Raw genomic sequence first — 27,049 nt, 5'->3', positions numbered from 1 at the left:
GACACATTGATTGGGGGAGGGAATATCAATTCACTCTGGATTTATATGAAAGTTATTTGTTTCACTCATACTGTACAGTGTCCTGAAGGACATATGATACATAGGTATCCTGTGAGTGAAAAAAATAACTTTATATAACTATATCACATATATTCATATATGTGGAATAGAGAATAACTTAAGAGTGAAGTGATTTCAGTCCCAACTAGGGAGATAAAAGAAAACAAAGTGAAGTTAATGACAAGACTTTGTATAGGATGAGTGAGAAGGTTCAGTAATAAGTATTGGGCAGGGCAAGTGTATTTTAAGAGAGGAAATGCCTTTTCAATAGTAGAAAGATAAGGTAAAAACTAGGTTATATCTTATAAGAAATTGCAAGTAGTGAAGATTGACCAGAGCATGAGTTTCTTGAGGGCATTGTCTTCCAGACTGGAGAGGTTATATTATTTATTTGGTAGGCATTGAGACCTTTGAAAGCAGTTGAATCAAGGAATGAGTATGATTAAAACAGTATATAAAACTTAAAGAGTAATATGGCTCTAGAATTCAGGATGAAAGACAGATCAAAAATTAAGGTAGTAATCAAGGAAGTCAAAAATAATCAAGGATGAGTTGGATAATTCTGTCCAACCTTGGAAAGATCAAAGAGAATAATTTGAGAGAATATCATTGATAATTTGAAGATTCTGGGAAAGAAAATTTGAGTAGACTGGAAGCAGACCCACAGTTTAAGGAATGAGAATGGTAAGGTAAAAAAGAGAAGGCACTGGACATAGACTGTTTACAAGAAGTTTGATGGTAGAAAAAGAGGAAAGAACTATTAAGCAAATGTTTTCAGAATGGTAGGAGGGACTTAGTTTTGGAAAGCAGGCAGAATATCTTACTTGCTTGAGACAGGAATAAAAGAGATATGTAAAGATGGAAAAATTTGGGTAAAGAAGTAGGTGGGACGATTAAATTCAGGAAGGTTATATATAAAAGGGAAATAATAGGTAAAAACAGTGAATGCCTCTTTAGCTTAACAGCTTTCTCATAATGTCTTAGGAAACAATTTCTTGTGAGAATTTTCACTTTTTTCTACTTTTCCTATTGTATAGAAATAAATTACCATATAAATATACTGTGGTAATACTAAGTGTTTGTGTGTGTGTGTGTGTGTGTGTGTGTGTGTATGTATATATATATATATATATATATATATATACATTTAGATTTTATAGTTTTAAAGTCTTTGTGGATTAATTTTTTTTATTTTTTGGAGTTCTAAAGTTTTGAACCCAGACTATTCTTGCCTTTGGTTACAGAAACTCATTAATATATAAGCTTATAATACCCCATGTATTTTTTTTACCTTTTAATTCATCTTTTTATTAGTACATGGATATCATTTGTGCTTAAGACATGATAAATTATTCTAGTTTTGTCATTTCCTTTATGGTATCTTCTGGGGTATTCACTGGGAACTTCGTAAACTGTAGTGTACCAAAACAGCCCATTTTAGATGCAAGAGTAGTTTTCTAAGGAGAAAATACAGTAAAAAGCTAAGGATTTACTCTGTTTGTTGCTTTTATTACTAAGCAAGTATTTTTCTCCTTTTATGATTTTTAGATCTTGATACCATTTTTATGCAATTTTTAAGAACTTAAATGTGCTGTATATTATCTCATAAATATCATCATATATATCATTGGGAGACACCTGGAAAGCATTGTATTCACTTTTGTTCAACTTTTCACTTCTGATTTTCTACATTTAAAATTTGAAGATTATGCTTTCTAAAACATTCACTCATTTCGTTATTTCAGTAAACACTGATTGAGCATCTGCTACATGTCAGAAAGGTGTAATTTTGTCTTAAGCCTTGGTGTGTATTTGTGCATGTGTAGAGAGGAGCAGAGAGACCGACTAAATAGTGATTTTCAATATTGTGTAAAATGAGTCCTAAATATAAACTTAATTTTAAGTAAACTTTGCTTATTTATTATAAAACAGTTCCTAAAGCATGGTTTTTTAAATAACTAAAATACGGAGTTTCAAAAAAAATGTTTTCCCAACAGGTGGGAAGGAGAAACCAAAAACAAATGTAGAAGACTTACAAATTAAAAAGGTAAAGAAGAAAAAGAAAAAGAAACACAAAGAGAATGAAAAACGGAAGCGTCCAAAAATGTATAGCAAATCTATTCAAACCATCTGCTCAGGATTGCTATCTGACTTTGAAGATCAAGAACCTAAAGGCATCCTAAGTGATAACATAAAGGATTACAGTGGAAAGAATTTGGATACCAAGAACTATGATTCCAAAATTCCAGAGAACAGTGAGTGTCCATTTGTCTCACTAAAGGAGCCACGGGTTCAGAATAACCTCAAAAGGTTGGACACTTTGGAGTTCAGACAGCTCATTCATATTGAGCATCAGCCTAATGGAGGTGCGTCAGTTATCCATGCCTACAGTAATGAACTAACTCATCTGTCTCCTGTGGAGATGGAGAGGTTTGCAGAAGAGTTTGTGGGTCTAGTATTCAGTGAAAATGAAAACTCTGCAGCTTTCTATGTAATGGGTATTGTTCATGGGGCAGCTGCTTATTTACCTGACTTTTTAGACTACTTTTCATTTAATTTTCCCAATTCACCAGTGAAAATGGAGATTTTGGGAAAGAAGGATATAGAGACAACGACTATGTCCAATTTTCATGCTCAGGTAAGAAATTTTTAGTTTTTTTTTTAAAAAAACTTTTAATTATATTTTTAGACTTTGTTTCTCATTTTGCTATGAGTTTGAAATAAAAAATTAAGAATATAATGGTGAGAAACCTCTTGGGATTATTAAGAATAAATTACATTCTTGATTTGGATTATCAGAATTTAAATTGGTTTCTATATATCTGTTTTTTCTTAAAGCTAATTAACAAAATAATTAAGATTCTGTTGTGCTCTTTTGCAAGGATTTGCCTTGGAAATGAAATGAATGAATTCAGTCATGTATTTTTCAGTGCTTACAGCAGTTTTCTTACCTGAAAATTACCTGAAATTATCTTCTTGGTTTATGTGATAATGCCTTAAAAATGCTCAGCACTTGGATCTATCACATAGTAGATGGTGAATAAATTTTGGCTATTAAAAATATTGTGGAACAAAAGAATCATCAGTTAATTGTGTGATTGCATGAGAAAATTCCCATATCAGTGCATATATCGAGCTAATTTTCATTGCCTATCCTTCTCTAAGGTGAATATACATTATTTTAGAAAGCAGAAACAGGATTAAGTCTGCTGGCTTTTGAAAGTGAATGTAGGACCATCTAAAAGACTGGTGAGGTTTCTCCCACTCTCAGATCAGGCATTGCTTAGGCCATGATATCTGCCAATTTTCACACTTATTTGTGCTAAAATGTCTGGTTTTCTAAGTAATAATTGCATCATTCTAGTTTGGAAAGAGGAAAAAAGTAGTTTCAGAGAGATCTTAGTAATCATGTATCCCACTTTTCTCAACTTACAGATAAGCAAACAAACATAGAAGTAACTTATGGTTGTAAGGTTGGCAGCAATGCCAGGAATAGATCAAAATCTCCTTCATCTTCATCCAGGACTCTTTCCCTTATTCTGAATGTGTTGTGTGTGTATGTAGACACACACATGTGTGTGTTTTAAGTTATAATTTCCACTGTAGGTGATAGTCTGGATGTCTGGTCACTTACGTGTGTACCAAACCTCCCAACCCTACAGTATGTTTCATGTATATTCTTTTTTAAGTATATTTTATTGATTATGCTATTACAGTTGTTCCATTCTTTTTCCCCCCCTTTATCCCTGTCTACCTGGTTACCCCCATTCCCACCAGCATTCCCTCCCTATAGTTCACATCGATGGGTTGTACATATAAGTTCTTTGGCGTCTCCATTTCCTAAACTGTTCTTAACCTCCTCCTATTTCATACCTACCAGTTATGCTTCTTACTCCCTGTACCTTTTCCCTCATTCTCCCCCTTCCCCTCTGATCTCCCTCCATGTGATCTCCATTTCTGAGATTCTGTTGCTGTTCTAGTTGTTTGCTTAGTTTGTTTTTGTTTTTGTCTTTTTAGGTTCAGTTGTTGATAGTTGTGAGTTTGTTCTCATTTTACTGTTCATAGTTTTGATCTTCTTTTTCTTAGATAAGTCCCTTTAACATTCATATAATAAGGGCTTGGTGATGATGAACTCCTTTAACTTGACCTTATCTGGGAAGCACTTTATCTGCCCTCCCATTCTGAATGATAGCTGGATAGAGGCATCTTGGATGTAGGTCCTTGACTTTCATGACTTTGAATACTTCTCTCCAGCCCCTTCTTGACTGCAAGGTTTCTTTTGAGAAGTCAGCCTAATAGTCTTACAGAAACTCCTTTGTAGGTAATTGTCTCCTTTTCTCTTGCAGCTTTTAAGATTCTCTCCTTATCTTTAATCTTTGGCAATTTAACAATGATGTGTCTTGGTGTGTTCTTCTTTGGGTCCAACTTATTTGGGCCTTTCTAAGCTTCCTGGACTTGTATGTCTATTTTTTTTTTACCAGGTTGGGGAAGTTCTCCTTCATTATTTTTTCAAATAAGTTTTCAGTTTCTTGCTCTTCTTCTTCTCCTTCTGTCAACCATATAATTCGGATGTTGGAGCATTTAAAGTTGTCCCAGAAGTTCCTAAGGTTCTTCTTTGAATTTTTTTTTTTTTTTGGTTCATTCTGTTTTGGTTGAATGTTTATTTCTTCCTTTTCTTCCAATTGTTGATTTGAGTCCCAGTTTCCTTCCTTCACTGTTGGTTCCCTGTATATTTTGCTTTATTTCACTTTGCGTAGTCTTTACTTTTTCCTCTATTTTGTGGTCATACCCAACCATTTCTGTGAGTATCCTGATTACCAGTGTTTTGAACTCTGCATCTGATAGGTGGGCTATTTCCCTGTCGCTTAGCTCTTTTTCTGGAGTTTTGATCTTTCATTTGGCTATATTTCTTTGTCTCAGGGCACCTGTTATATAGTAAGGGGTAGAGCCTTAGGTATCCTCCAGGGCGGGGCAACCCACTTTGCTAGGTTGTGGTGCACTATGTTGGGGAGGGATGAGAAAGGGAACAATGCCACTTGCTCAGCTCATATGTCTGCCTGGCCTTCAAGAGATTGGTAGTTTCTCCTGCAGCCACAATCCCTACAGGTTTTTACAGTCAGAGGTTCTGAGGCTTTATTTGGCTAACGCTAAAACCCTGGGTTGCCCGGTCTGGTTTGCTCCCCAGTTGTTCCTCCCGGTTTATCTGCAAAGATGTGGGCTTGCCCGGTGTGTCTACCAGTGGGGAACACAGTGGTCTTGCTTCCCCAGTGCACCAGCTGCCGCCTTGTGTCACATCCTCTCCACCTCAGCTGCCCCTATCTGCCCCTCCTACCAGTCTGGATGAATGTTTCTTCTTTAACTCCTTGTTTGTTGGACTTCCATACAGTGTAATTTTCTGGAAGTTCTGCTTGTTTTTTGTTTTTAAGTTGATTGTTTCCTTCTTGGTTATGCAGAGAGGCAAAACATGTCTACATATGCCTCCATATTGGCTGGAACTCTTGTTTCATGCACATTCTGTAATATACTAGTCTTGAAAATGTGGTAGTATTTAAAGTTTTAATGTATGTGTGTGGGAATTATTCACTAATACAGTTTTTGAGAATCAGAATTTAAATTTTTCAGAGCCCTGTCATTTTATAGAATTTCCAAAGGATTAGTAACTTGTTTGAGATTATACCTGAATTTAGTGGTAAAACCCGACTGGCAATTGGTAATAGCGTGTACTATTTATTGAGTACTGACTATGTGAAGAACTCCTCTAAGCACTTTATATGAAGTAATTCACTCAGTTTTCATTACAATCTAATTTTAGCAATAGGAAGCAGATGCAGTGAGAGAAGAAATAACTTGTCCAAAGTCCTTCAGTACTAGATCATTCATTTGCTTGTCATTTATTATATGTCTGCTAAGATTTGGCAGGTTTTATACTAGGCCTCTTGACTTCCAATCCCATTTGTTTCCAATATATCACAAACTTTCTCACTGTCATACTATGCAAGTTTATTTCAGTCATCTTTTAAATGTTGTATTATTTTTTACCCTTACTTTTTAACCCTTATCCTTGCCCTTTTATTTCATTGCTTTTACAGAGAGGGAGAGAGAGGAACATTGATGTGAGAGAGAAACATTGATTGATTGCCTTCTCTTATGTACCCCAACTGGGGATTGAACCCATAATCTCGGTATATGCCCTTATTGGGAGTCAAACTCTCAACCTTTCAGTCTATGGGACAAAGCTCCAACCAACTGAACCCCACTGGCTAGGGCTGTCATAATTCTTACATTGGTTTTTCATATTTTCTTTTAAGGTTAGGAATTATTAATTTTTTTATTAGATAAGAATTTTTATCTAAATATGTAGTAAATACAGCATGAAAACCATGCTTTTGTTATTAAGTGAAATGACATGGTGATACTCATTAATCATGCCAGTATTTAGCTAGGTTGTGTGTCTCAAACCCTTCAAAGAGCTGCCTACCCTGGTTGCCATCACCTGTTTAACGTGCTTGGCTAATACATACTGCACAGAGAAACTCTAGGCAGATGCATCTTCTCCATTACCAGCTGTGACTCTGGCACATATCTATTTGATCTGTCAGCTGCAGGGACTCCCTTTACCTCTTTAGCTTTAGACTTAATGGTTGGAAGGTGGCTGTACAAGGTCCATGTGTTATCCCAAGACCCCCCAGATCTGGTGATTCCTATGTAGTGGGGAAGAATGTCTAGTGAAAAGCTGCCCTGAACTGCTCATTTGATATTTCCTCTACACTGGATTCTTAGTTTGGTTGTTTTTTTAAGAGCTTAAGTGTGGAAGTGTTTTCTCTAGACTGGGAGGTAGCCTTGAGTTTATCCCTATAAACTGTCTTCATGAAAATGAACGAGATCCAGAAGAGAGCAGTAGAACAAAAATGAACATACTTATTTTGGTTTAGTTTTATTTCGGTTTCTTGACTTTTACACTAAAAGCTCTGTCTCTTAACCTAATTGTGTTATCCCTACAGGAAATGATTTTTTAAAACCATTTATATACAGTTTTCTATTTGGGAAAATGCTTTGTGAATTGCAGGACTCTTATAGACATATATTTAGAGCTAAACCAGTTTATAACTTGAGGCTTTTCTTATCCTGAATGTGAGAGCCTTTCTTGCAAATTTAATTTGTAGAATTGTTTTAAAGTCACTGTAGTAGGGAGTTGTGACAGGTTGGTGTGGGTAGTTGAATGAACTCTGATGTGGGGTGGATGGAAAGGGGAAAGGGTCTACTGGTTCTGCCATTTATCAGCTGTGACATTGAATAGCTACTTAAGGTCTTTATGTCTTAGTTTCCTCACCTACAAAATAATAATGATGATGATAATAATAATAATAATAATAATAATAATACTCAGTTGACAGGGTAGTGGTTAGAAATGCTCTGTAGACTTAACAGGTTTTACAAAGAGAGTTATACTGATTTATTTAAAGCTACAAAAACTTTAAATTTTGTTGAATAGGTGATGACTAGCTTCTGACGGAAGACTCTTAAGGGTGTGATAATTGATGGTAGGGAGTTCAGGAAGTACTGAAGATAAAAAATTACCATAAATACTTATATAGATAAGAGTTGATTAAATTCTTTCATTATGTACACACAATGAAATATAATCCAGCCATAAAAAGTAATAAAATACTAATGCTACAGTATGGATGAACCTTGAAAACATTAAGTGAAAAAGCCAGTCACAAAAGTTCATATGTTGTATGATTCCATTTATGTGAAATATCCACAATAGGTAAATTAGAAACTGAAAGCAGATTGGTGGCGGGGGTGAGGGGGAAAAGGGAAATAACTGTATAATAGGTATGAGTTTTTCTTTATTTTTTAAATTGAGATACTTCACATAACATATTAGTTTTAGGTTGCAATGTAATTTGATATATGTATATATTGTGAACTGATTACCACAATTTCTAATATATTTATATTTAATATTTATTACCACACATAGTTGCAAATTCTTTTTCTTGTGATGAGAACTTTTAATCTCTGCTCTCTTAGCAACTTTCAAATATACAATACAGTATTGTCAACTGCAGTCAACATGTGGAACATAAATACATCCCACAACTTATTTATCTAATAACAAGAAGTTTGTACTCTTGACCACCATTACCCTTTTCATCCCTCTGACAACCACCGGTTGTTCTCTGTATCTGTGAGTTCAGTTGTTGTTGTTTTTAAGATTGTACATATAAGTTAGATTATGTAATCATTTGTCTTTTCTCTGACTTATTTTACTTTGCATCATGCTCTCAAGATCCATCCATGTTGTCATGGCACGATTTCTTTATGTTTTTTTTATGGCTAAATAATATTCTTCTATATGTGTGTGTGTGTGTGTGTGTGTGTGTGTGTTTTCTTTATCCATTCATCCATTAGTGGATACTTGAGTTGTTCCTATTTCTATGTCTTGGCTATTGTAAATACTGCTGTAGTGAACATGGTGGTTGCATATCTCTTTTCGAGATAGTGATTTCATTTTCTTTGGATAAATCCCAGAAGTAGAATTGCAGGATCATGTTGTAGTTCTATTTTTTATTTTAAACTTTTTAAAAATAAACATTTTAAAGCTTTTTAAAACTGATATTTTAAAATAACCTTTTTACTAATTATAATATGTTCACAGAATGCACACATTCTAAATGTATAGCTTGATTAATCTTTATACAGCGAACATGTCCATGATTTTTAAAAGTAGAATATTATTAGTAGCCAAAATCCCTCGCCAACCCCTTCTTTATCACTGTTCTGCCCACCCCCACTACCTGTAATATGTAAACAAACACTCAGGTTACCACTTGCCTGAGTTGGAACACTAGAGATAAATTTTGTCTGTTTTGAACTTTTATGTAATACAATCAAATAATAGGTGCATTGTCATGTGTGGCTTCTTTCCTTCAGCATTGTTTGTGAGATTCATTCATCTTGTATATAGCACCAGTTTGTTTTCTCATTGATGTACGGTATTCCATTGGATGAATATGCCATGGTTTAGTTATTCTTGTTTACTGTGGATGTATTTGAGTTCTTTCCAGTTTGAGGCTGTTATAGTTGTAACAGCTAATTATATTTTTGTAAATGTGTTTTGGTGAGCATATGTATTTTTTTCTGTTGGGTATATATGTAAGATTGGAATTTGAGGATCAAAAGGTATGCAAATATTCAGCTGTGCCAGCTACTGCAGTTTTCCAACATTATGTACTAATCTACATTCCTACCTGCAGTGTTCCACATCCTTGGTTATACTTGGCTGTGTCTCTTTCATTTAAGACACTCTGTTGACTATATAATAGCCTGTCATTATACATTTAATTTGCATTTTCCTGAGGACTATGTCAGTCAAGTGCATTTTAATATAAAGATAGTTCAGTTGGATATCCTCTTTTGTAAAAGTACTGGTTTACTCTTTTGCCCATTTTCCAGTGGGCTTTTTTTTTCTAATTGATTTGTTGGAGTTCTTCACATATGAATATGAATTGTGTCAGTTATATATATTGCAAATATTTCATTTCACTTGTTGGCTTATTTCTTTCACTCTTAAGAGTTCTTTTGATGACTAGAAGTTCTTAAGTTTAATGTAATCTAATTTATAAGTCCCCCCCCCATGTATTATTAGTGCTTTTTGAATTGTATTTAAAAAATCTTTGCCTACTCCAAAGTAGTTAATATATTTTCCTAAGTTTTCTCCTGGTGTTATTGTTTTGTTTTACCTTTCATGTTTAAATCTACAGTTATTCTGGAATTTTTGCATATGGTGTAAGATCAAGGTTTATATTTTTCACAAGATATTCAGTGGCTACAATCATTTGTGAAAAAGATATTATTTCCCATTAAATTGCATTGCCTTCTTAGCCATAAATCAATTGATCATATATGTGTGGGTTTCTGGGCTCTCTTTAATTTTGTTATTCTGTTTGTCTTAATTGGTATAGATTTATCTGATACTCTTGTTATCTAGTAGAATAAGTTTATCATTTGCTGTTATTCAGGATTACCTTGATTGTATTTCCATATAAACTTTATGGTTGGCATGTCAGATTCCACAGAAAAATCTGCTTGGATGTTGATTGGGGTACACTGAATCTATAGACAAGTTTAGGTAGAACTGATGTCTTCACAATATTGAATCTTCCAATCTGTGATCATGGTATTTCCCATAGTATTTTTTTCCTCTTAATATTTTTTGGTTTTCAGCCTACAAATCTTTTATGTCTTTTGTTAGATTTATTCCTAGGTATTTGAGGACTTCATTTTATTAATCACTCTTTTTGAGAACTTGGAAGCTCTGAGCATGTATTAGAGTGTGACGTTAATACTCATCTTCAGAAATTGAAATGTATTTTGTATCTCATTTCTTTTCCAGTATCCCCCTCCCTTTTACCTATGGCATTACCGTACACATTTGTTAGTAATATCACATAGGGAAGCTACTGGGTTAGCCAAAAAGTCTGTTTAGTTTTTTTCTGTAAAATAAAAGACACATTTTTCATTTTCACGAATAACTTTATTGATTTGGATATTTTGAGTATGTTGGCTATATTTCACTATTGGCTTCTAGTGGGTAGAGGCCAGGGGTGCTGCTAAACATCTTCCAATGCATAAGGCAGCCCTGCAGCAAAGAATTCTTTCGCCTAAATGTCAGTAGTACCAAGAAACTTCGCAAACCACTTTTGACTCATTTGCTCAGTTACAGTACCTTTTCCATATACTGCAGAAATCTTTTTCTGCATTTCAGTTGCATTACCTTTCTTTAAATAATACACTGAAAATGTTGTATATCTTCTTCCATCTTCAATATTAAAGTAGCTGCTCAAAAAAATCACCAGTTTTGATCATTTTTTTTAAATGCACACTGTTATGACAACTGTCACAATACAGTCTAACAAAATAGTTTCAAATAAAGTTAAAGACTACTGAGCACTACTAGAGCCATCTCATGGAAAAAAACCAAACCAACTTTTTGTCCAACTCAATATATATTTTTGATGTGAAATAAGCCTACATACTGCCATGTGAATTTGTGTTCAAAAGAACTGGTTGTGATGATAATATTAATTGAGCTAATATGTATTAGTATTCTAGGGGAAGGAAGGGAGCTATTCATATTGGAATGTAGTTTCACTTAATATCAATCATAACAAAGACAAGTTGTGGATAATAAAGTCAAATTCATGTTCCAGTGGTTGCTCATGAATAAAACTTTATAGTTTGATCAGGATACCTTCTCATTAACTAAGTTCAATAGATAGAACCCATTGTAGTTTTGAGATAATGCTTTTTATGGAGCAGAAGAAAGCAGACCTGTAGAGAAAAGTTTTAAATTGTCGACTTTTGTAATCTAGTAACTATCCTTAATTCTTTTTCTGCATTTTATATTCTGAAAAACATTTGATCCAGTCAAAACCAATCCAAAACGGAGTAGCCAAAAGATCTAGAAGCATGTGAGAAGAGATAAGAGAATATTATGTATCTGACCATTATTCTTTTTATTTAATCTTAGTTTGGAAATACATTTAGCAATATCAAAGAAAGAAATTCATGATAATGGTAATGAATATATGTAATTAATTAACACTTTTTAATGGATAAAATAATGTATATAATAATGTTAAAATATGTATTTTGTTTTTTCTTGTATTCTAATCTTGTAATTTATGCAAATAGTGAAGTTTCGAATGTTAATAAAAACCCATTCATGTGAATTTTAAGACAGGTTCCCCTAATCTTATGTTCATGTTTAGATCAGACCCAAAGAATAAATACTACCAGCATGGCACTGTACTTATGTGATGGCATAGTTGACACTGCAGCCATTCACAGTAATGTAAGTAACATTCCCCAGAATGTGTAACCTGATGGCACTGACTACCAGTGTCTTGTGGGACCTAAAACAAGTTTATGCTGGGTTTACAACCTGAAGAGACTAGGGTTTTTTGTTTTTCTTAAATAAAAAAATAGTAAGCCCTGGCTGGTGTAGCTCAGTGGATTGAGCGCGGACTGCGAACCAAAGTGTCGCAGGTTCGATTCCCAGTCAGGGTACATGCCTGGGTTGCAGGCCATGACATGACCCCCAGCAACCGCACATTGATGTTTCTCTGTCTCTCTCTATCTCCCTCCCTTCCCCCGCTAAAAATAAATAAATAAAATCTTTAAAAAAATAGTAAAATCAGAGTAACCAAAATAAATTGCCCTAAATTCTGTGGCGACAAAAAGATGACAAATTATCAGCAATTTCTATGATCTTTATAGCGATGGTGTTTATCTCTCTACTGTTACTCTGTATGAAGTTTTAAAAAACAAAACTCATTTTATACCTGTTGAGCTTTTATCCGTGAAAGGTGTTAGTTTGAGGGGTTTTGTGTATGTGTGTATATGTATATATACACATACACACGATAGTGACCAAGGATCAAGACATCCTGTTCTTTGGTTTTCCATCTTTATCTATATCCTTGTAGGTTACCTGAAAATTGTGAAGACCTTGTGGAATTACATATTGTGTTAATAGGTCATGTCATTTCTCTAATGTTGTGGCTCTGAGGTGAGTGGTGTAATATCAATCAACTATGTAATAAAAATCAATTTGGAAATAGAAATGTACATATATGATTTTTGCTGAAGGTTTGTAACCTATCTATATCAGTTCATTTGCTGCAGTAAACAAAAGCCCTCAAAGCTTAGTGGTTTAATGTTATTTCTCACATTCCTCTTGTCTTCACCAGCTCTGGTGGGGCTTAATGGCTTCATTCACTTATCTGGTGTTTGGCAGATGAGTTTGTCTTAGGAAACCTCACTTATGTGTCTACTGGTTGGTGCAGTGTCAAATGGGTTGATGATCAGATTTATCTCATCATCTAACAGGTTAGCATGGGCTCCTACAAATGGTAGTATTTGCAGGTGCTCAAGCACCAGTGCTCAAGCGTCTGCTTGTGTTGTGTTTGCTAATGTGTCATTGGTCAAAGGAAGTCACATGGCCAATCCCACAGTCACTTACCAGTGATTGGATTGGCACAGTCACATCGCTCAGAAACAAGCATACATACTTGGGAAGAATTTTTGGCCAAGAATTTTGGAATCTTTCACATCCATTCTAGTTTTTTCTGTCTATTTTGTTCAGATACTCATTTAGACATTTGCTGTTCTATTTCTTTGATGGTAGGGAAACAAAAAGGCAAGTAAGATGGGGATTTTATCTGTTAAGGAATACATGAAATTTCTATCTTGTCTCTCATTATTTGATCAGCACAGAGTCTGAATCCTCTAGTAAAGACTTGTGAGAAAATGAAAACTGAGGCAATTCCTTTTTAATTTCCCATTCCCCCAAACTCAGAATCTTGTTTTATATTTATCCTGGTCTTAAGTTGTTTGTATCAAATAACTTAAGTCAAGGTGTTAATTCATGATTAAATGGCTGATATTTTAGTAGTGAAACAATTATAAAGCCTGATGTGACCTGTCAGCCTTGCCTCTCTGCAGAGTGAAGAGAGAAAAGTAACATTTATTGAATTCATGCTGGGGTTATTCAGTGTGCTAGGCCAGTAAAGATGATTTGATATGCCATCTTTGAACCATTGCCTGCCTTTGTACTAAACTTTAATTTTGACTATTCAAAGGAATAGTCAAGGGAATGCTTGTGAACTGGTCTGTATAAAATATTATGGCAGGTACAGGATGAAAACTGTTTTTCCTTTATGTACTAATTTTTAAATGAATAACACTTTCACTGTTATTGTAGTTGAAGTTATATGGATATATTTGAAATAAAATGTTGATTAAATGTTATTACCTATTTTTATTTGAAAGGATATGCCAAGTGTTTTGGGGAATGGCTCCCCCGTGTGGCATGCTCATTTATGTTCAATGTCTGGATTGCCTCAGTAAGAATATAGTGAGCTGGTCTTGTTTTTTAAAGTAAGAGAGTCCTGTCCTGGCTGGTATGGATCAGTGGATTGAGTGCCGGCCTAACTAAAGGGTTCCTGGTTCAATTCCCAGTCAGGGCACATGCCCGGGTTGCAGGCCAGGTCCCCAGTTGGGGGTGCGTTTGAGGTAACCACACATTGATGTTTCTTTTCCTCCTTCCCTTCCCCTCTTGTCTATAAATCAATACATAAAATCTTAAAAAAAAATAAGAGAGTCCTCTCTCATTTTCCTCCTCTACTTTCCCTCACAAAACCAACCAGAAGAATTGAACCAACAGCCTCTACTGCCCTCACCTCTTTCAATTTTTGGCTCTAATAATTATGCTATTTTTGTATTTTCTTTAGATTGATGCTAATACTAGCTAGAAGCAACTATAATATCTTCTAGGGGAAGAAAGGGAGTTATGAATATTGAATGACTTCTAGATCACTATTAAAGTATTTGTAAGTTTTAATATCTTGGATATGGCTAGGTATGCTAAAATAACTGTAAGAAAAACAGGTTTTGAAGTCAAAATAGTTTGTGTAATGCTGGTGAACTTCCTAAACAGGAAGAGTTTTCCACACTTACTAGACTATAGAATTCTTATCTTCAGGGATTGAGACATCAGGGAACACATTTCAGGAAACAGCAAATGGTTTTAACTGAGTCATTCTTCATGGTTTTTTAAATTACTTATTACCATATTTACTTCTTCCCTTGTTGCAGCAATTTTTGAAAGAAAAATAAGAGAAAGCAGTATTAAGCTTTAGAGATTTGTATTTGGCAATGTATTTCCCGTTAGTAAGTCTACTTTTTTCTTTTTGTAGCAAGCACCCTCAAAATCATAAGGTGCTTTTTTTTTTAAGATTACTTTATATTAGCAATGATGAATAGGATGTTAGTTTAAATGTAATTTAAATAAATAACTTCCCATTAACTAAAACTTGTAAAACTTTGTTAATGACACTTACTGGCAGTGGGTATAAGAAGTATCCTATTTCCTGCTTTTTTCTTTCCTTTTATAACATTTATAGGAAAAAAATATGAGGGGAAAAGTTAAAATGCAGTTATGATGGTAGTAGGTTTTTGTGGGGGTACAGGGACTGTAGGGAGATTTAGATGAAAAATCTTACATCCATTCTTAAGCCACTAACTAAATATAAATTTACTTAAATTAAGCTTTGCAAATATATACATACTATTCTTATCTTTTATTATGTCATCTTTTGAGAGTGCTATACCTAAATTGGGAAGAATACTGTATAGCTTACATTTCTCTTATAGGAAGCATATAGGATATGTTTTAAGACAGTGACATGTTTCTATATTTTCAGGTTACTTTTTTAACTGCATCAGAAAACTGATGGTTAGGTTAATGTTTATGGAAGTGAGTAAAAACAAGCCTAATAATTAATCTAATGTCCAGTGTCATCAGGTTGTGAGGTTTTCCAGATATGTAATTTTTCTAGGTAAGGGAAGCATATATTTTAAGTACCAAGATTTTAATGAAGATAGCCTTTTTACTGAGCATATGCAGATTAATTTATTTTCGGTCTAGGTTTGCCATTATGATGTTATAATACTGTTGTCCTAGGGGAGCTATAGTTATGGTTGCCTCTTGCCCCTTTCCCCCTTCTATATTTGTTGTTTTAACAGCTTAAGTACTATATGTGTATTTCATTAAGAGGTACATACTTTTTTAATTTGAATACATTGTTATATGCAATTTTCCATGTTTAAAATATTAAATAATTGGTTCCAATTGATTTAGTATATGTTTGAAGTACTGGGTTATTAAACTAGAAAGTGTTAAATGGTATATAATTAAAAGTTATATTACAGTGTATTTTAAAATTCAAATTAGTTTCACAACTAATATTTTGATGATTTTCATTTAATTTTTAAAATGTAGTTTTAAATTTAAATATATTTGTATTCATCCTATTGGGTTATCAAGTACTAACCAATCAGACTCTGCTTACCATATGAGATCAGAGAGATTGAGCACGTTCAGGGTAGTATGGCCATAGATTTCCTATTAGATTATCAGAATAGTATCTTAAATATTTAGAGAATAAATGTTTTAGAAGAAAATTGCTATTTCGTTTTAAACATGATAGCTAAGTATACATAGTGGGGGTTTTTTTGTTTTGTTTTGTTTTTTTACAATCTGTGGTTGCCTCTTGTGGGCCCCAGGCACGTGCCCTGACTGGGAATCAAACTGGCGACCCTTTGGTTCACAGGCTGGTGCTCAATCCACAGAGCCACACCAGCCAGGTCCTATACATGGTTTTTAAAAAGGGCTATACTTTATAGTGGAATTTACCTTGGTTTTAATAGTGGGCAAATAGAATGTACTTTACATTTTAGCAAATTTTGGTGAAAGAGGAGAGGGATCTGTACTTTTATTATAGCAAATTATGTGTGTAAATAAATTTTACATATAATACATATGTATTTTGCTATGAGGTAACAAGAACTATAAAGATTCAAACACAGTATTTAAGATTATAATCCAAGTAGAGTGTGTTACTTTACTTTTTGAAATTCAGTTTCTCACAAATATCCTTTTGAAATGTTTATGAATTTATAATAGGGCCATACTTTAAAAAATCATCAAAAGATATAGCCTCTTTCTAGGCAACCCCAAGATAGAGGAGGGGGGAGGGAAATCAAGTTTGTCCTACTTTTTGTTAAAGTTTTTAATATTTAGTGTATACTTAATTTAGACATGTGTTCTATTTTAATTTTAAAGAACATTTGTAAACTTGGAAATTTATATAAAGGTGTAATCTGAATGAAGTGACATGGCTAGGTCAATAATCTTCAATCAACAAAGTGATCATTCTAACCTAAAGTAACAACATGTGGTTAAGTGACAATTAGTACTTAAAGGTACCCCATAAAACATATTATTTGTCTTTACTATTACTGCCCAAGAAGCTTGACTCATTTTGGGTTACTGAATGATATGTGTTTTTACTTAACACAGAAGTTTTACTCCAAGAATCTGAATGTTAAACTTGTTAAGAATTAGTTCTGATTTCCTGATCACTAATTGTATTTATCCCGTCTCTGTAGCTTAATAATGTTATAGTAGGGTTTTATTTTTTAAAACTAGGATAGACCCAGGAAATTAAGACACCTTCATCTCCCTAAATGTACTGTCCATAAAGGCTAATCCAGAAAAACAAATAATTAGGGTTTAGGTTAATGTTTGTTTATGGAAGGAAGTTGTTTTACTTTAAAAAGACTTGTTTACTAGTGTTAGTATATGAAAAGGCATATGTCTCTTTGCAGGATTTAAGTGTACTTGTGAAAACTCAAAAGTACCAATGATTTTTGAGGTATAAACTGTTTTACTTTAGTTGATATTTGAATAATGCCCATTTGCGAGCACTGTGCAGGTGACTATATAATTATGACATTTTCCTAGGCAATCCAAGGTAAATTGTTCCAATTAATAAAACTAAAACTGAAGGAATTTAAGTGATTTCTGAAGGTCACACTGCTGGTAGATAGCAAAGGCAGATTTGGGACCTTAGGCCTCCTGGTTTCTTAATCTCTAGTAGTTTCATCAGAGTTAGAAATGTAAACTGGATCCTAATTAATATAGTAAGATTTAGAAGGGAAGATCATTCCCGGTGGCCTTTTAGTTATACTAATCACTGGTGGTGGTTAAATGTAACATTTTCATAGTATGTACTTTTGAAAAGTCTGATAAAAAGATATGAACCATTAGAAAAATGTAGATATATGAACTTTTGAATATAATTTCAGTAGCACCACTGATCAAATAATGAACTCATGTATTTTAAGAAGTTATGGTCAGTTGTCTAGAATTATGCTGTTTATCTGGACTGTTTTTATAAGCTATGCATAGGTATAGCTAGGGAAGGTAAAATAGCTTGATTTAGTGCAGATTTTTTTTAAATGACTTTATTTTACTGTTTGTAAAAGCTTTTTGTTTTGTTTTGCTTGCCTCACATTATGTTCTAATACTTTTGGACAGTATAATTTAGTGTTACACAGTGAGAGTAAGCATTATCTTACTTGTGACTTTTAATTCCATATCCTTCAGGTAAAAAGAACATATTCTCACGGTACTTATAGAGCTGGCCCAATGCGACAAATCAGTTTGGTGGGAGCAGTTGACGAAGAAGTGGGAGATTACTTCCCTGAGTTCCTTGACATGTTGGAAGATTCACCATTTTTAAAGGTAAGAGAAAGCAATATTAAGCAATCTGAATTGTGGGTGTTACTTTCATGCTACAGGTGATAGAGATGGTTTCAGAATTGTAGACATTTTTATTTTATTTGAATTGGAGGAAAGGAAAGGAAGAAACTAAATTTTAGTGTAGTGTATGTTTATGACTTCTCAGGTATTAATCATAATGCAAAAGCTAAGTGGTGGACAAGAAAATAACACTTCCCTGTTGCTGCCACATTAGGAAATTAGGTTTCATCTGCTATTAGCTATAAACTGAGTACCAGAGGATTTAAGAAGTAAAGAAAGGAGGTCTACTAAATTAAAGTGCTTAGGAGAAGGGAATGGCCATGTGGCATTGCGGAAAACTGGCCTGGAAGATTGTACATCTGTATTTCATTCTTGGCTATACTTGGCTGGATTGGGCAAGCCATTTAAACCTTTTGGACTTCATTTTCTTCATAAATAAGACATTTAAAATACAATTAGTAATTCAAATGTCAGAATGTGACAAGATCACTTTATCATTACTGTTTGCCACTTAATCTGGTGAATATATCTTCTTTTTTCACTTCTCTTTACTCAGTTTTGTAATCTGTGTGTGTGTGTGTGTGTGTGTGAGAGTATATTTTTCTTTTCTTTTTCACTCCACATTTTATTTTTATTTCCTTTTTTATTCTGTTAAACTTTTTGTTCCTTTTCTATTTCTCCCAACTAGTGACATCATTGAATTTTATTGTGTTTGTTTTGAATGGTACTTTAAAAATACATTATTTAAATATTTGTTTCAGATTTTAAGTGAATGAATGCATTTATTCTGGAGAATTTAATTTGATAATCCTCCCATTTTTGAAAAGGGATATGGGATAAAATTTTAAAAAATACTATTCTTACGATTCCGTGGATCCTTTGTCATTTTTCTCTCCAAAGATTTTAATCTCTGCTTTTTAGACTAGCAAACTCTTCAAGCAGCTACTAAATTTTTAAAGACAAATAAATTTTGACTTTGGTTAGGTTTTCCTTTTTGTTTTACTGGGTTTTGATTATAACTAATTAAAGAAGTATCTATTTATTGGGTAACCATTTTTTAACTAATTAACTATTTATTTTTATAGATTCTCCTGGAGAACACTCGCTTACTTTGGCAACTTACTAACATTACATATTTGGTAGGAGGAAGAATAACAAATGATAAATATAGTGAATTATATCTGTGACAGGGTTGGGGGAAGGAATCATCCAAAAATAATTATTCTCTTTATGTGTTTGAAAAAGAATTTTTTGATAGAAAATTTGTGAATATATAAGAATATATTCAATATAGGTATGTATTTCAAATGTATAAGTGTAAAAGTATAATGAAAATTTGTCAAGGGGCAGCATTCTTTAATGTATATTTAAAGGTACGTTTTGATAATAATTGATTTCTATGTAATTATTTGCCTTTAGTGTACACTGCCATGGGGGACACTATCTAGTCTAAAATTTGTGAATATATAAGAATATATTCAATATAGGTATGTATTTCAAATGTATAAGTGTAAAAGTATAATGAAAATTTGTCAAGGGGCAGCATTCTTTAATGTATATTTAAAGGTACGTTTTGATAATAATTGATTTCTATGTAATTATTTGCCTTTAGTGTACACTGCCATGGGGGACACTATCTAGTCTAAAATTAGAGAGTCGAAAAGATAGTGATGATGGTCCCATCATGTGGGTACGCCCAGGAGAACAAATGATCCCTGTGGCTGATATGCCAAAGTCACCTTTCAAAAGGAAAAGGTATGTTGGACACAAATTTGTATTGCTGGGAGTGGGTGTTTGTATTTGGGTGTGTGTGTGTGTTATTTGAAAATTGGAGGAAGAATGAGGTTAAAGTTTAGGGCATAATTGTAATGTAAATTAAAAGATGGCTACATATGCTGATAAGATTTTTAAAATATATCAAATACTTTTTTTCATGCCCACCCAAAACCCATTCACCATATCTATCTTTGGTGATCCCATGGTCAAATGTTAATAAGACATGAGAAATTAGGCAAATGACAAATTGTAAGAATGAAAAAAATATCATTCACAGTACAGACATTATAAACTATGAAATAAGTTAATAAGAAATATTTAGGACCCTTATTAAGAAAATTAAAACATAGAAGATATAAAATAAGATCTAAACAAGTAAAAAACCCTAGTATATTTTAGATTGGATAAAAATGGTAGTCCTTTGAAACTCAGCATATACTACTTCTAGTACTGGATAAATGATTTTAAAGTTTATAAGGAAGAATGAGTAAAGCCAGCAAATAGCCAAGAAAATTGTGAAAGAGAAGATAAGTGAGAGGCCCTAGTGTTAAAAAGATCATTTATAAAAGGGTAGAGTACATAGATCAAAGTATACTGGGAAAGGGAAGATTTATTTAATGAATAATATGACAAAATTGGCAGTCCATCTGAAAGAAAACAAAGCCATACCTCATGAGGAAAAAGTTTTAATTTAAACATAAGATAAAAAATAAAAATAATAGAATAAAATTTATTTTATTTTTAAAGATTTTATTTATTTATTTTTAGAGAGAAGGGAGGGAGGAAAAAAGAAAGGGAGAGAAACATCAGTGTGTGAGTGAAATGTGGACTGGTTGCCTCTGGGACTTGGCCCTATAACCCAGGCATGTACCCTGACTGGGAATAAAACCAGTGACCTTTTTGGTTTGTAGACTGACACTCATCCACTGAGCCACACCAGCCTGGGCTGGAATAAAATTTTTAAGCCTAGGAGAGACATTTCCTCAACAAGATAAAGAAATATAATGGCAGTAGTATTAGTGAGAGAAAACACATCAACAACAAAGTTCAAAACTATGATAGATTGACTAAAACATTTGTACCATGTGGCAAACTAAAGTTAATATACAAAGAGCATTCCTAAATTGACAAGAAAAATATAAACAACCCAACAGAAAAACATGTCTTAGGCAGTCAAGTGTATATTAAAATATTTATGAGATACTATTTTTATTCATTACATTAACAAAAATTATTAATAGGGCAGTAATAATACAGGTTGGTCGGTAGGTAAGGAAAACAAAGTTCTTTACACATGTTGGTGAACCGCTGTAATTATTTTGTGAAAGGAGTTTAGCAGTAGCTTATAAAGTTTAACATACTATATATATTCTTTAATCCAGCACACCCACTTTTGAAAACTGTCCCAAGACATAAAAGCTCTAAAGGAAAATGTAATAAGAATATTGATTGCAGCATTATTTGTAGGGAGAAAAAGATTGTTTTCTTTTAAATATGTGACATTCAACAGTTTTTTTTTATTTTTTTAAAGATTTTATTTATTTTTTAGAGAGGGGAGGGAGGGAGGGAGAGAGAGAGAGAGAGAGAGAGAGAGAGAGAGAGAGAGAGAGAGAGAGAGAGAAACATCAATGTGCGGTTGCTGGGGGTTCTGGCCTGCAACCCAGGAATGTACCCTGGCTGGGAATCGAACCTGGGACACTTTAGTTCCTAGCCGGCGCTCAATCCACTGAGCTACGCCAGCCAGGGCTGAGAAAAAGATTTAAAGTGGTCTGAATGCCCATTAACAGGAATTGCTGACTACATTTTGACACATTCCTATTAAAGAATATGGTGAAATAGTTTAAATGAATTATTTCTGTTCGTTGATCTGGAAGGATATCTATGACACTTGAAAAGAGTAAAATGTAGAATAATATGCCCACTATGATTCTGTTTTTAGAAGAGATGAAAAACATATGTATAAATATACATTGGGTTGGCCAAAAAGTCCATATGGTTTTGTTCTATACAATAAAAGACACATTTTTCTTTTCTTTTTTTTTTCTAAAGATTTTATTTATTTACTTTTAGAGAGAGGGGAAGGGAGGGAGGAAGACAGGAAGAGAAATGTCAATGTGTGAGTTGCCCCTCACGTGTCCCCTACTGTGGGACCTGTGAGGGGGCCTGGCCTGCAACCCAGGCATGTTCCCTGACTGGGAATCAAACCAGTGATTTGGTTGGCAGGCCAGCACTCAATCCACCGAGCCACACAAGCCAGGGCTAAAAGACCTATTTCTCATTTTCACCAGTAACTTTATTGATCTGGATATTTTGAGTATGTTGGCTATCTTCTGCATGGTGTAATGTTGATTGTTCTCAATTAATGGCTTGATTTGATCACTATCAACTTCAACTGGTCTACCTGACCATGGAGCATCAACCAGTGAAAAATCTCCAGCATGAAACTTCACAAACCAGTTTTAACACATTCAATCAGTGACAGCATCTTCTCTATATACTGCACAAACCCTTTTTTGCATTTCAGTTGGGTTTTTACCTTTCTTGAAATAATAAAGCATAATATGCTAAAAATGTTGCTTATTTTCTTCCATCTTCAATATTAAAATGTCTATACAAAAATTCACCAATTTTGGTAAGGTTTTTTTTAATGCATACTGTTATGACAGCTGTCACAATACAATCTTAATAAAATAATTTCAAATGAAGTTAAAAACAACTAAGTGCTACTGGAGCCATCGTATGGAAAAAGACCGAATGAATTTGTTGGCCAACCCAATATTTATGTGAGCATAGAAAAAAGTATGGAAAAAATGTACACTAGGTTAACATTTGGTAGGAATGGAGTGGGTGGTGCTGGGGGAAATTATACTTTTTTCTTAGATGACAAAAAATGGTTTCACTGGTTACAGTGATTATTAATTTAAAAAGGAAAAATGGTCATTGGGCAACTGTAGGGTGCATGAGGCAGGGACTATCTTGTTCTTGTTACTGATATTTCTCTAGCACCTAAAAGTAATGCCTACTGCTTAATAAATTTTTATTGGTTGAATGAAACTTTTATAATATATAAGTTGGTAGTAAATGGTAAAATTGGTGTTTCTCAGTGGTTCTTAATTTGGATGTATGAATTGTTTTGAGAATCTGAAAGCCTCTGCCCAGGATGATACAGATATGTACACCCTTTTCCATGTAATCTAAGGGAGTTCAGCAGCTCCTTAAGGAATTTGCCTGCACAGCAGTGATTATAAATCCATCATATATCCAATAATTTCATATCCCATTACAGTCTGACCAAACTAACAACAACACTGCCTTAGTCACTATGCTAAAGTCTGAATTCGTTAGAATATGGTGTTAATAGGACAAAACTTGTGGGCCTGAAAACTTATTTGTTAGCTTTCCATGGGAAGCAACATCACCATCTAGCTTTCTGACACCTGTGGACCATAAATCACAAAAATCGAGAAAGTATGTTGTAGCATCATCTGTGTATGTGAGTGTGTAATAAGACTGTAATGCAGGATTGTACAAAGAGCAATAATAGTAGAGAGTAAAGGTGAGAAATCAAAGAACTAATAAGGAAAAGACCCTAAGAGATAGACTGGAATGAGAGGAGAAAATTATGGGGCAATCTGGATTTTCCTTTGGAAAAGAAAAACTGTATAGGAAGATAAATAAGATGATGATTCCCAATCTGAGAAATTCTTCTCACTCTTTTTCCCCTTCTACAGCAAAATTTGAGAGAGTTTCTGCAATGAGTGAGACTAAGTAGTCCACAGCTTCTGTGTGTGTTTTCTAGGTGGTGAGTGCAGTGGAGGGGAGGGCCAATGGGTTGATGACTGTCCTCTGAAGAGGGAGCAAAGGTTTTCCTTTTTGCCTCCAATAAAATCATGTGTGTTTTGTGGAAGCACTTATGCCTGATGTTTTCTTGCTATTTTGTTTTGTTTTTCTTTTGTTAGAATATAAACTTCCATAAGAGTAGAGAACTTATCTTAATTCACTACTGTCTTGTTCACTAGCTCCAGGGCCTGGATCATAACTGACATAGTAGGTACTCTATAAATATTAAATCAGTGAACTTTTAAAACTTACCTGTTGGTTCAAGATCTGTGCCTTGTATTAGCCATGTGACCTGATGGGGGCATGCTTCCATAGGTTAGACTCAAACTTCAGGTAAAGATTCTGGCTACAGGGAGACCTGGGTGAACTACACCACATGTAATTTATTTTTCTTAACCAAGTATATATTGCCTTTAAACTTCCACTTATGAAGGGTGTATGAAAAAGAGTGGATTATATATGTGCTCTTGTTTGTTCTTGTTCATTTTAAAAAGAACACTTGATTTAGGAGCAGATGATTTATAATTTCACTTCTCTGAATTATGTGATTACTAAATGCTTGATGGCAGTTAAACCTCAATACAAATGTTTGAGGGTAATTAAGCCTTAATACATAAGCCTATCCAACCCCTGACTCTCCCTTTACCTCCCTTTCTCTCTATAGAAAATATATATAAAATGTAAGTTTAATTTTTTTTTAAAACAGAACTACCAATGAAATAAAAAACCTGCAATACCTACCTCGAACTAGTGAACCCCGTGAGATGCTCTTTGAAGACAGGACAAGAGCTCATGCAGATCATATAGGACAAGGTTTTGAACGACAGACTACAGCTGCTGTTGGAGTATTGAAGGCTGTGCACTGTGGAGAGTGGTATATATTAATTACTGCTATTTTAATGAAATGGTTTCCTGGCTTTAAATTTTGGGGGAGTTTCTCAGTAATACTGTTTACTGGCGGGGGGTTATTTTCCCATGTATTTGGATATTGTAACTGTGTGTCTGCACTAAAGAAGATTTTCATTGCTAGAATCTAGTTTTTCTTTTGGATTTGGCTGAAATAATTTCATTTTCTAAGTGACTAGACATGAAAAACAATTGTCTTATCTAAGGTAAAAGAAAAACTAAGATTTACTTGGTACTTAGTATATGCCTGTTTACAAATATTCATTTGATTTTCAACTACTTGTAGGCCCATATTTATCTCACAAGGAAACTGAGGCTCAGTACTGTGAAATAACACATTTTGATAGTTATATGTTAAGTGACAGAGCTGAGACGGTTCAGATTTGACTCCAGACTCATGTTTCTCTTTATACTCTTCTATCTTGTTCTGTGCTAAGATTTGGTATCTATAGTATTAAATATTTGTTCACCTTATATATTATTTTTTTTCTGGCTTCATCTGCAAGTTTCACTTTGAATCATTTCATAAATTAAAAAATGGATAATTCTATGAAATATACTTAAGGTATCCTCCCGTAATTGAGAACTTTTCTGTTTATTGATAAATAAATGGATACTGTAAGATAAGTTTTCTCAGGTTTCTGTTTTCAAACTGAGTGTTTAGATATGAAACTTAAATTGGCATGTGCTTTTTTACTTATTAAAGCAGTTGAATTAGACATTAAATATGCAAGAACATTTTCTAATTATAAAAGAAAACTTTTAATTCTGAAAATATAAAATGTCAACATTGTTGCATAGTTTTCTAAGATATAATGAAAAATATAATCTACCCTGGCTGGTGTAGCTCTGTGAGTTGAGCATGGGTAGTGAACCAAAGGGTTGCTAGTTCAATTCCTAGACAGGGCACATGCCTATGTTGCAGGCCAGGTCCCTAGAAGGAGGGGGTTCGCAAGAAGCAACCACACATTGATATTTCTCTCCCTCTCTTTCTCCTTCCCTTCCCCTCTCTCTGAAAATAAATAAATCTTTTAAAAATATGTAATCTGTGTTTTATACATGAGGAACTTTTATTTTCAAGGGCTACTAATACAGAATTGACTTTTTGTTAATTTATAATATTATAAAAATGTATAATATTTTATAAATTAATAGTATACCAGGAAGCCAGTGTAAACTGACCTCCTTTCTTTTTTTATGTATATTTTATCATTTATGCTATTACAGTTGTCCCATTTTTTCTCCCCTTTATTCCCCTCTGCCCTGTATCCCCCTTTCCACCACTATTGTCCCACCTTAGTTCATGGCCGTGGGTCATACATATAAATTATTTTGGCTTCTCCATTTCCAATACTATTCTTAAACTCCCCCTGTCTATTTTGTGTCTACCATTTATGCTTCTTAGTCCCTGTACCTTTTCCCCCATTCTCCAACTTCCCCTTTCATGCTGATAACCCTCCATGTGATCTCTATTTCTATGAATCTGTTCCTGTTCTAGTTGTTTGTGTAGTTTGTTTTTGTTTTTTAGATTTGGTTGTTGATAGTTGTGAGTTCTCATTTTACTGTTCATATTTTTGATCATCTTCTTTTTCTTATGTAAGTCCTTTTAACATTTCATATAATAAGGACTTGGTGATAGCGAGCTCCTTTAACTTGACTTTATCTGAGAAGCACTTTATCTGCCCTTCCATTCTAAATGATAGCTTTGCTGAATAGAGTCATCTTGGATGTAGGTCCTCACCTTTCATGACTTTGAATACTTCTTTCCAGCCCCTTCTTGTCTGCAAGGTTTCTTGTGAGAGATCAGTTGATAGCCTTATGGGAACTCCTTTGCAGGCAGCTGTCTCATTTTCTCTTGCAGCTTTTAAGATTCTCTCCTTATCTTTCATCTTGGGTAATGTAATTATGATGTGCCTTGTGTGCTTCCTTGGGCCCAACTTCTCTGGGATTCTATGAGCTTCCTGGACTTCCTGGAAGTCTATTTCCTTTGCCAGATTGGGGAAGTTCTTCATTAGTTTTTTCACATAAGTTTTCAATTTCTTGCTCTTCCTCTTCTTCTGGCATCGCTATGATTGGATGTTGGAACATTTAAAGGTATCCTGGAGGTTCCTAAGTGTCTCCTCATTTTTTGAATTATTCTTTCTTCATTCTGTTCTGATTGAGTGTTTATTTCTTCCTTTTTGCTCAAAACCATTCATTTGAGTCCCAGTTTCCTTCCCTTCATGGTTCCCTGTACATTTTCCTTTATTTCACTTTTCATGGCCTTCACTTTTTCCTCTGTTTTGCAGC

General features: G+C 33.9%; 1 protein-coding gene across 1 annotated transcript in view; it reads left to right on the top strand.

The window, feature by feature from the left end:
* The window catches only part of RSBN1L (round spermatid basic protein 1 like), a 74,573-nt gene that overhangs the window by 34,813 nt on the left and 12,711 nt on the right, over window positions 1-27,049 (top strand). The window contains exons 3-6 of the mRNA XM_028525376.2: window positions 2,058-2,698; window positions 18,083-18,220; window positions 19,851-19,993; window positions 24,561-24,728. Coding sequence (XP_028381177.1) covers window positions 2,058-2,698; window positions 18,083-18,220; window positions 19,851-19,993; window positions 24,561-24,728 — 1,090 coding nt within the window. The remainder of the gene's footprint in view (window positions 1-2,057; window positions 2,699-18,082; window positions 18,221-19,850; window positions 19,994-24,560; window positions 24,729-27,049) is intronic.

This window comes from Phyllostomus discolor, chromosome 10 (assembly GCF_004126475.2).
Source record: "Phyllostomus discolor isolate MPI-MPIP mPhyDis1 chromosome 10, mPhyDis1.pri.v3, whole genome shotgun sequence".
Lineage (NCBI taxonomy): Eukaryota > Metazoa > Chordata > Mammalia > Chiroptera > Phyllostomidae > Phyllostomus > Phyllostomus discolor.
The sequence above is the reverse complement of the archived record's forward strand: the minus strand, read 5'-3'. Positions and strand labels throughout refer to the sequence as shown.